Here is a 10,433-nt window from a genome sequence, read left to right on the forward strand (position 1 = left end):
GCTTCTAACAACAAGCTGTTGATTTTGGAAGCCAGTTCAAATGCTTTAATATATACGAGGGTAGTATAAAGGTTTTTAGAAATGTTAAAACTATACTATTATTATAAAATGGAAAGATTTGTATGTATGTTTGTATTGAATAAACTCGAAAACTACTGTGCCGATTTCAAAAATTATTTCACCATTGGAAAGCTACATTCACCCCGAGTAACTAGACTATATTTATTGCTAGAATCTCAACTTTCTGGAAATAGTTCCCAGCTGAGGGTATTAAAAAGACTCCGTTATGGAGAATGAAAATGAAAATCGTCTTACAAGTCATTCTCTTCGCATCGCAATCGCGGGCCAGAGAGTCGAGTAATGAGTGCACGCAGCTGCTTGATGAACAAAATTTCAAAACCTGCCAAGTACGCGCTTGGGAGTCGATTGCAGAGCGTGTGCAGCGGCTGGAAGAACAAAATATTAGGAATATACAAACTCTCACTCTTTAAAGTGTTCAGGGTGAAGAGTGGAGTTCAAATCCGAATGTCTGTCTGTCCGTCCGTCTGTGCAAGCTGTAACTTGAGTAAAAATTAAGATATCTTGATGAAACTTTGCACACTTATTTCTTGGCACCATAGGTAGGTTGCTTTCGAAAATGAGCAAAATCGGACCACTGCCACGCCCACAAAATGGCGAAAACCGAAAACACGTAAAGTGCCATAACTAAGCCATAAATAAAGCTATGGAAATAAAATTTGGTACGAAGGATCGCACTATGAAGGGGCATATCCAGATGTAATTTTTTTTGGGGAAGTGGAAATGGCCCCGCCCCCAAATAGGTTTTTTGTACATATCTCGCAAACCAATAGAGCTATATAAACCAAACTTTCTGCAGTCGTTTTTAGCTATTTCTTAATACAGTCTAAAAATTAAAGAAATCGGATAATAACCACGCCCACCTCCCATACAAAGGTTAGATTGAAAATTTCTAAGATTACTAAAAGTGGGTTAACTCACTAACGAAAAACGGCAGAAACACTAAATTTCACATAAGAAATCGCAGATGGAAGCTGCACTCAGATTTTTTTACAAAATGGAAAATGGGCGTGTCGTCGCCCACTTATGAGTCAAAAACCATATCTCAGGAACTACTCGACCGATTTTAATGAAACTTGGTTTGTAATAGTTTCCTTACATCTCAACGATATGTTGTGAAAATAGGCCAAATCGGTTCTTAAAATCGCCGAAATCGGACCATAAGTTTATAAGGCCCCATATATCGAACACGAGGACCTCGTTGCTTCTAACCTAATATTATGGTTTCCAACTATCAATGGACTTTATACAATATATATGACGAATTGTGTATTATATATTATAAATAAAGTTAAATAAATAAATTGCAAGAGTATAAAATGTTCGGTTACACCCGAACTTAGCCCTTCCTTACTTGTTAATAATAAAAATTGTCTTCAAAATGTATTATCTAACTGTGAAATATTTAGTAACAAATGCTAATTTCAAAAACTTTTTGGCTGACCCTAGTACAAAAGTTTGAACAATGTTTTTTTAGTGAGATCGTTACATATTTATTTACTTTCATGAATAACGGTTGTTGATTTTGATTTTAATATCACGTTCGATGTAGAAAATTTATACGAGAACATAGTATGTAAGTAAATGTATCAGTATCATTCGGTATGAAAATGAATGTAGGCGCTAATTTGATAGGTCTATAATAGGCGAAAGTAAGGGAATAAGAATTGATGCCAAATAATGAAACGATTGAGGCAGTAATTGTTTGTTTGGGTATGTGAGCGGTTAAGAATTTACTTTTTTTGTGAATAGAAGCGGATGAAGTGTACATATTTACACACATATTTGAATTAAGTACTAAATCCCTGTTCAGTTATACTAACGATGATTCGTGTGTGAATAGTTAGTGAGTAAAAGTAAAGGCACCCGCGCACATTCAAATAATATTTGCTTTAGTCTGGATATTTGTACAAATAAATTTCCTGACCTACATTTGCATTGAATAAATTACTTCGGAGTTCCAGTATTTTCTTGCGCAGAAATTTTTAAAATGATTTAAGCAAGTCCCATCCAATCTCAACTATAAAACAAGTAGAAACACGTGTTGCGCTTGTATTTCGAAGCATATGAGTATATGGACTGACAGTCTAATGAACAACAAATTAACATTTGCCAACAAATATGAAAACCAACAAATTCAATTAAGAACGGCTGTACAAGACTAAAGCTAGCATAAGATGTAGAACCGCATATGGTTCTACAAAGTTGTAAACAATGTAAAAGATTCGCCTACAAAGCGCTAACAAGCAATTACTTATAGTTTGCATACACTTGCGACTACTTCATAGATCTTGTATGTAAATAGAACATTAACATAAATTCTAATGCAATAAGCGTCTTGGAGCACGTGCAAATTAACACCGTAATCTAATTTGTACTGAGGTTGCAAGGAAAGTGCGCATTCGTTAAACGACTCCATTTTTCCATTTAACCTATGTTAATTGTTCTTTGAATGGGCTTATCTTCGCAGAATGGCATTTGAAGAGCGATAGCAACAGTATTAATTACAGCATATTTTATGAGAGAATATGGTTTTACTCTGGGTTCTCGGAATATAATGGTTCTCAACTTTGCTACTCTATAACTTTTAATGGATTACGCCACCCTGAACGCATGAAAATCTGATGATTTCTTAGGAATATTTTTGACAAAACTATTTAAGGTAGATCTTCTTTACATTTGTTGCTAATTTAATACATTAAGATAGCTCATTAGCTTTATAATTATTTAAAAAAAAAATTTAATTGAAATTGGCAGAGATATAAGCATTGACGTGGATCAATTTTTTCAGAGCACTACTTCAAGGTGTACATGATTGGCATATAAATTTTTATCCGAAACAAGTAAAACAATAAATTTCTCAAAATACTCGATAAAATGTAGACTTTGAAATTAAGCGAAACAAATTCAATTTCTTTTAACGTTAGGGTGGCGTAAGAGGTCCTCATTACATTTTCCAAACATAAACATATGTATGATTTCAGTTCGCAAATTTCCGATCCATGCATATCTAATTAACACAGTTCGTTCTACTATATTTGATCTGCAACTGGATTTATTAAGCGTTGTAATCAGTTTCGAGATGAAACCTTGAAATGTATGAGATCAACGGCGACAAGGATAAAGGTAAGCGCATAAAAATATAACGAATGCTATGGTTCGGCCATAATGTATGTACGGAAAATTATGCTCCAGTGATAAGCTCCTTAGATTTGATATCCATGGGTGGGTAACGGAAGCAAGGGCGCCCAGGTATCCAATGACCGAAGTACTTAAGAAAAAGAAGAAGAAGCTTTCGACCAGTTTATAGATCTCATGAGGTATGCCGTCGAGGAACGGCCGCTTTTTAATATTAGTCCAAAGATGATACTGAAACGAAATTAAGCATTACCTAGTTGAAAAACGGCAGTTCTGTCCCAGAGGAGACTGTAGATAAGGTGTTTGATGTTCGATTAGAAGGTGCCTACCGCATATTCTTTATGCATATGGGCTTCCTTAAGCCATGTCACGAAGCGTGTATCCACCGACCTGCCTCTGCTGTAAGCACCCTAAGAATTTACTCCTGATTTCGTCTTTTCGATCATCAACCGGGTTCAAATTCTAAACTTGGTTAGTCAAGTTAAAATTAATTTCGCCAGTAGTTAGTTTGAAAAAAAAAACATAAAATTTCTGTTCTTTAGCGTCTGACGGAGCGTCATTGTATAACATACCTGACGCAAGATATTGGAATATTTAACTATGATATAAAAGAAAAATATGTTTTTTATACCCAAGTACTACAATTTGTCGACTTTAAAGCTGCTTTCGACAGCACGAAAAGGAGCTGCCTTTATGCCGCGATGTCTGAATTTGGTATACCCGCAAAACTAATACGACTGTGTAAGCTGACGTTGAGCAACACCAAAAGATCCGTCAGGATCGGGAAGGACCTCTCCGAGCCGTTCGATACCAAACGAGGTTTCAGACAAGGTGACTCGCTATCGTGTGACTTCTTTAACCTGATGCTGGAAAAAATAGTTCGAGCCGCAGAGCTAAACAGAGAAGGTACAATTTTTTATAAGAGTGTACAGCTACTGGCGTACGCCGATGATATCGATATCATTGGAAACAACACCCGAGCCGTATGTTCTGCTTTTTCCCGCCTGGATAGGGAAGCGAAGCGAATGGGTCTGGTGGTGAACGAGTACAAGACGAAATATCTCCTGTCATCAAACAAACAGTCAGCACATTCGCGTCTTGGCTCCCACAACACTGTTGACAATCATAACTTTGAAGTTGTAGATAATTTCGTATACCTCGGCACCAGCATCAACACCAATAACAATGTCAGCCTTGAAATCCAACGCAGAATCACTCTTGCCAACAGGTGCTACTATGGACTGAGTAGGCAATTGAAAAGTAAAGTCCTCTCTCGACGAACAAAAACCAAACTCTACAAGTCCCTCATCATTCCCGTCTTACTTTATGGTGCAGAAGCGTGGACGGTGTCAACATTCGATGAGACGGCACTAGGAGTTTTCGAGAGAAAGGTTTTGCGGAAGATTTATGGTCCCTTAAACATTGGCAACGGCGAATACCGCAGAAAATGGAATGATGAGCTGTATGTGTTGTTCGACGACATAGACATAGTCCAGCGAATAAAAAGACAGCGGCTACGCTGGCTAGGTCATGTTGTTCGAATGGACGAATGGGCCCAAGCTCTGAAAGTATCCGATGCAGTACCCGCTGGTGGATGCTGAGGAAGAGGGAGACCTCCACTCCGATGGAAGGACGAGGTGGAGAAGGACCTGTCTTCACTTGGTATTACCAATTGGCGCCAAACTGCCAAAAGGAGAGATATGTGGTGCGCTGTTGTGGACTCGGCTATAACCGCGTAAGCGTTGTCTAGGCCAGTTAAGAAGAAGAAGACTCCAATTAAAATAAAATAGTGACGAAGGATATGCCCAGTGTCCACATGTCTATATGTGCCTAATTAGCGTTACTCAAGATGAGTGATATATGTTGTTCGATTTTGCAGTAAATGACAAGGTACACCATAGAGCACTTTCACTATTGCAATTCGAATGATATAAGAATTCTTTCCGTTTCTACTTTATTATATTCTATTAAAAGCTATTAAGAATGCATACTTTTTCCACTTAAGAGCTCTAATTTCATTTTTCAACAGAACACATAACACCATTTAATAAATACAAAAATTACGCAGGATTATTAACCTTTCAACAACAGATTTATTGTAGAAATCTAATCAGAAAATTTACAGTTAACCAAGACTAACTACTACAACCACATTCCTTTGAAAAAATCACGAATTCTGTTAAACAGAAATGCACACGCAAACCGAAAGACCTGAGTACAAATTTACACAGTTCTTATTTACCGAAAGAAAAAAACATATATTTAGTATATATATTAACTAGGCAAGAACATGCCACGAAATGAAAGTAACACCTCACAAACACGTTAGCATGGCTATAGCACAAATATCGGCTGGAGCTTTATTTTTATAGACAACACACATACATATACACTTATGTCGATGTATACGTGTCAATGCACAAATACACACACAGGCGCAATATTTATAAGAATGCAAGACCATTTTGGAGCAAATGAAAGCGCAAAACGTAGTAGCTAATAAATAATAAGAAGTAGATCAGTTAAATGATGAAAATTAGTAGGCCAACCAACCAACTGGGACTGCTGTTTACCCCCCAACACAGCAGTGGTGATAAAATATGAAGAATTCATTGGTGCGCTTTCAGTCTAGTTTTAGTAATTCAAACGGTCGCTCAACATTGGTGTGGCGGAAAATTTATTCTAAAAACGATAACGAGTGTTAAGAAAACTAAAAAAAAGTTTAATATTAATAAAATTAAATTTTACAAAAAATAACGATTATTACACGGGAAACGCGTGCGCATGCGCATTTGTGCATTTCCGTTAAAAACAAAAATATTGAGCTTTGTGTAGAAAATGTTAGCAGTAACGAGAATTTGTGCATGAAAAAGTTATTTATCAACGAAAAATCGCGTAATTTTAAATATTAAATTACATACATAATAAAAATGTATCAGTGCCACAGACATTCCACGAAAATATTGATCGTGCTTCTAGGCTTCGTCTGCCTTAGTCAACAACTCGCGCATCCACAAGGATATTCTCAAGTGCTGCACAGCGGCAGTGATAGCCCGCACAATGAAGGACCAAAAATCTTTAAAGCGCTTAACATGGATTTGATTTATCCAAGAACGTAGGTTTTTTAGTTGGAAGAGAGTGATTATAGATTTAGCATGTGAAGAGATGTGATGTAATCTAAAACTACAATAACTGAAGCCACTTAGAATTATTGAAAATACAAACTATTTTTGAGGTTATGTTGGACACACTTACTTAAATTTTACGTTAGACCCAAGGTTTCGAAGATCAATTTCATATATTTGGAGATCTCAACTCTATCAGGCTATACTAAAAGGCTAAGAACATATTAGCTCTTCAGTTCCTAGGCTCAATTGCATTAAGGGGTTATATACAGTTAGACGGCCGAAAAAAAGTGAATTTTCCAGAATTTTTTCTGAGAAAACTTTTTAATTTATTGATCCAAAAATTTATACACATATTATGGTATCTTTTAACTGTATTTTAAGCCTTAGTACTAGTAAAAATATTTATTTGAAAAAGAGCTACAGCTCATCTCCAGGAGCTCCTCTCAAAAAAGACGTTTTGCGGTGACCACTATATCTCGGAACTGAATCATCCGAAATTAAAAAACCAAACAGATTTCCTTAAAATAATGTTAAATCTAGTAATTAATCGAAGGAATAAGCAAAATAAAATTTTTTGACAAAATGGCGGTTTCTCAAAAAAAAAATCGATTCTTCACTTCGGCCTTAAATTGTTTATAAAAAAAAAATATTTATCGGAGAGAAAAAATCTTCGATTAATTAATAAAAAATATATTTAAGAAGGTCGTGTTAAAATTTGAGACAAATCGGTCTAGCCGTTTTCGAGTAATGTTGGTCACCGACTTTGAAAACACCATTTTGAGAAAAACGCGTTTAGAGTTTGGACCTTGTACTTCCAAGCACTCTGAAACGCCTTTTCAAATTTTTCATTTGCTTGTAACTTTGAAAATATTCACCGGAACGATATGAAATTTTCTGTGTGTATTCTTAAATATATGTACATTAAGGAAATGAAAAAAAATCGATTTTTTGAAAATTCTAACTGTATATAACCCCTTAAATCATGAGTTAGCGCAATTAAAATTAAAAATATATATTTATTTACGGACTTGATGACGTAGTCAGGGATCTCGGATTTACCTACTTGTTGAACACGATTCTAAAATTTATAAAATATCATTAAGATTTCTGAGATCCATGAAAATCCTTGAAGCAAAACACGGTTTTTCTGGCTGTTCGAGCTCGGGCTGACGAACCCGGTAGACAATACTAAGATTCAGCTCTCTTCACACCCATGATAATCGTTTAGAGTTCTACAGCTCTGGATTGTAAACTGGAGTTTATTAGTTTACACTTTTCACTCATTATGATCTCTCCATATTAATCGTACTTCCATTTTCGTTTTTCATACGCAGTTTCAATTCAAGTGAAAATGTAATTTCGACTACCGAAACACAAGTCAAACCAAATGAACCACCCTATGGAGATGAAACTCACGTGTACGCAGCCGAGCAGCCAATTTTATACGTAACGCCACCAACAGGCCTGAAAGATGATGGTAGCAATATTGAAATTAATTCACCGCATACGGAGGCCGCAACTTTAGCAACACCAACCAACCATAATCCAGTGTTCACCGCTGATAATGAGCAACAGCAATCAGATGCTTATGACATGCCTGCGGCTTCAACGCTGCCGGAGCCATTGCCTGCTTTACAAGAGTATGCTTCGACTGGACGCGCTGTCGATTACAATCGGCCAACATATAATTTTAATCAGCTTATCACGCCTTTAATCAAAAGCCCACCATTACCAGCGCCAACGGTACGTGGACAGCCGGCCACATCCAATATTGGTAAAATAGTCTACCCCCAGGCGTTTAACCAACGTAGGCCACCAAACCAAGCGGAAATTAATAAACTCAGTGGTAAAGGTAAGTGAATTGCAGGGCTATAGTATATCGTAGTAGAGGGGGAGAGTATTATGAATGATAGGGCGTAGGGACTTTTCATTTTTATGACACGTGCATGAAGTCCTGCTCGTATAAGATCAACTTATAGAAAATATATGTATTTCTTCTGTGATATTAATCAACATTATGCGATTACTTGCTTGTATTAGACACCTGATAGACACTCTGGTATCAGCTGACTACTGAACTCATATACCTAGACATGCTATCTCTGGTACTGTGTTCAGTGTGCTCAACGGCTCTACACAATCTCGACTCTATCGCCTACTTTGCTACACTAGGTATAAGTGTGAAACCTTCGTGTAAGGCACGGTAACAAACAAATGAGGAGATTAACCGAAACAGAAGGGTCTTTAGTATAGCCAGGGCAGTATATATAGGTTAAGAGTCAGATGAAGTCTACGTTAGTGGCTGTCAACGATGGTCTGCCTTAAAATGTATCGTATTTAAAGGTTGACTGAATCCGGTGCATAGTCTTTCCATTGACAGTCACTGCAGCCAAACTATAGGGTCATATAAATGACTTTCTTCACTCTCAAGTAGAATGTACTGATCAATTGTCAAACTTCTCGGAAATTTGAAGTTTAGTCATCAGAATTCGAAATGAGTTCGGCCAATTCGCTTTTAAGTTAGTAGACTAGTAGACTTCCGGAGTTCTGATCTTCGGTATTATTTATATATAAAATTATTATTTGCAAAAAAAAAACAATTCCACATTTCTATCTTATACAATTTACGCCCTTCAGCCCAATTTAGTGATCGCTTCACGCCCGGTGAAGCAGTCGCTGCAGGACAATTCGCTAAGCATCATCATAAACATAATCACGCGAATTCCAATTCTGGCAGCAACAAAGTGGCAGCCGCTTCTCAGATTGTGCAACAAACATACAAACCGCCGGAAAATATCTACACATTCCCACCAAACATTGGTTCGCATTACTCGTCACCATACCAAGATCCCAAAGCGGCTTTACCCTCAAGCAATGTAAATAGTTATGCTGCCGCGCCATCCGGTCCGGTACAACCGAATACCATTACCGCGGCTAGTAGCAATGATAACGGTTATAAATACCCGGGTCCCACGAACCCCAGCTATCTACCGCCAGTAGGTAAAGATGCCGATGGTGCAAAAATGCCCGCAACAAGCGATGATAGCCCCAGCGACACAGACACTGATGATACCATCGGTGTGCTACCGGCCAGCGCCATGGGTGATGACGATAAAAACGCCGCTATAGCTGACAATAATGCTGGTGGAGATGATATGGGTGCAATGGCAGATGGTAGGTTCGGTATTACGAATGTACAGTTAATGTATTAATGTATACTCTTTAAAGACAATGATCATGACCAGGAACATCCACCACCGGTTGATGATACAGAGTACCCGACACCACCACCTGGTTGGGTGGAACAACAACCCGATACAGCACCCATTCATGCATTCCCACATGATCATTCCTATCACGATCATTCTTATGGTTTTCACGATCATTTTCCCTCATATCCACAATACTTTCCACATTATCCTGAAATCATTTATGACGATCATCATCATCATCACGATCATCCACCGCCCACATTACCACCAGTTACTACAGAAATGCCACCACCCGAACCGCCACCGGAGCCACGTGTCAAGAAATACAGTTACTTTTATATTGGACGCAAATTGTGGTACATACCGCTCTACTTCACCGTCTGGTTCAGTTTTTACGTACTCTGGCTTATACTCAAATCGATTGCGCGGCATAAGGTAGTTAAATATATTCAATTTTTTTTGGAATTTTTTACTAATATAAAACATTTTTAGGTTAATTTACCAAATCATTATGTCAGCAAGCGTAGCTTACCCGATTTTGTGGCGTCTGAGACACAAGCAAAGGAGTATATAAATGATCTAACCGTATCGGTGCTGGAGAAGATTGAAAAATTCCAAAGGAATTATTTAACATGACCGAAAATTGATAATTTGAAATGACCACTGAATAGAAAACGCTGTACATTTGTTGAATAAATATTATAAAATTCTTTATATCTGAATTTTTAATCTAGAAGCGTACGACGCTTGAAGCATTTACTCAATTAGCTATAAATCTGTCGGATCGAACCAAAGGGAAATAGGTGTTAGCTGTTGGGGTAAATTGGAGATGCAATGGGGAGGTTAGTGCCATGCGAAGACTCTTTACATACGGGAA

At 37.4% G+C, this 10,433-nt stretch overlaps 1 protein-coding gene across 1 annotated transcript; it reads left to right on the plus strand.

Annotated features, from left to right (window-relative positions):
* The first annotated feature begins 5,795 nt into the window (after positions 1 to 5,795).
* LOC105217631 (uncharacterized) lies at positions 5,796 to 10,270 on the plus strand. The gene is made up of 5 exons (XM_011192720.3): positions 5,796 to 6,331; positions 7,679 to 8,196; positions 8,982 to 9,518; positions 9,573 to 9,991; positions 10,049 to 10,270. Exons 1-5 carry the CDS (start codon positions 6,147 to 6,149, stop codon positions 10,190 to 10,192), a joined length of 1,803 nt encoding a protein of 600 aa, XP_011191022.2. The 5' UTR covers positions 5,796 to 6,146; the 3' UTR covers positions 10,193 to 10,270.
* The last annotated feature ends 163 nt before the right edge of the window (positions 10,271 to 10,433 follow it).

Source organism: Zeugodacus cucurbitae, chromosome 3, assembly GCF_028554725.1.
Source record: "Zeugodacus cucurbitae isolate PBARC_wt_2022May chromosome 3, idZeuCucr1.2, whole genome shotgun sequence".
NCBI lineage: Eukaryota > Metazoa > Arthropoda > Insecta > Diptera > Tephritidae > Zeugodacus > Zeugodacus cucurbitae.

What these genes read in the sequence shown, in the direction of transcription:
- LOC105217631 (XM_011192720.3), top strand. Translation starts at nt 6,147, where the DNA reads ATGTATCAGTGCCACAGACATTCCACGAAAATATTGATCGTGCTTCTA. An exon ending in GATTTGATTTATCCAAGAAC is followed by an intron (nt 6,332 to 7,678) that starts GTAGGTTTTTTA and finishes TTTCATACGCAG; the next exon opens with TTTCAATTCAAGTGAAAATG. An exon ending in AATCGATTGCGCGGCATAAG is followed by an intron (nt 9,992 to 10,048) that starts GTAGTTAAATAT and finishes AAACATTTTTAG; the next exon opens with GTTAATTTACCAAATCATTA.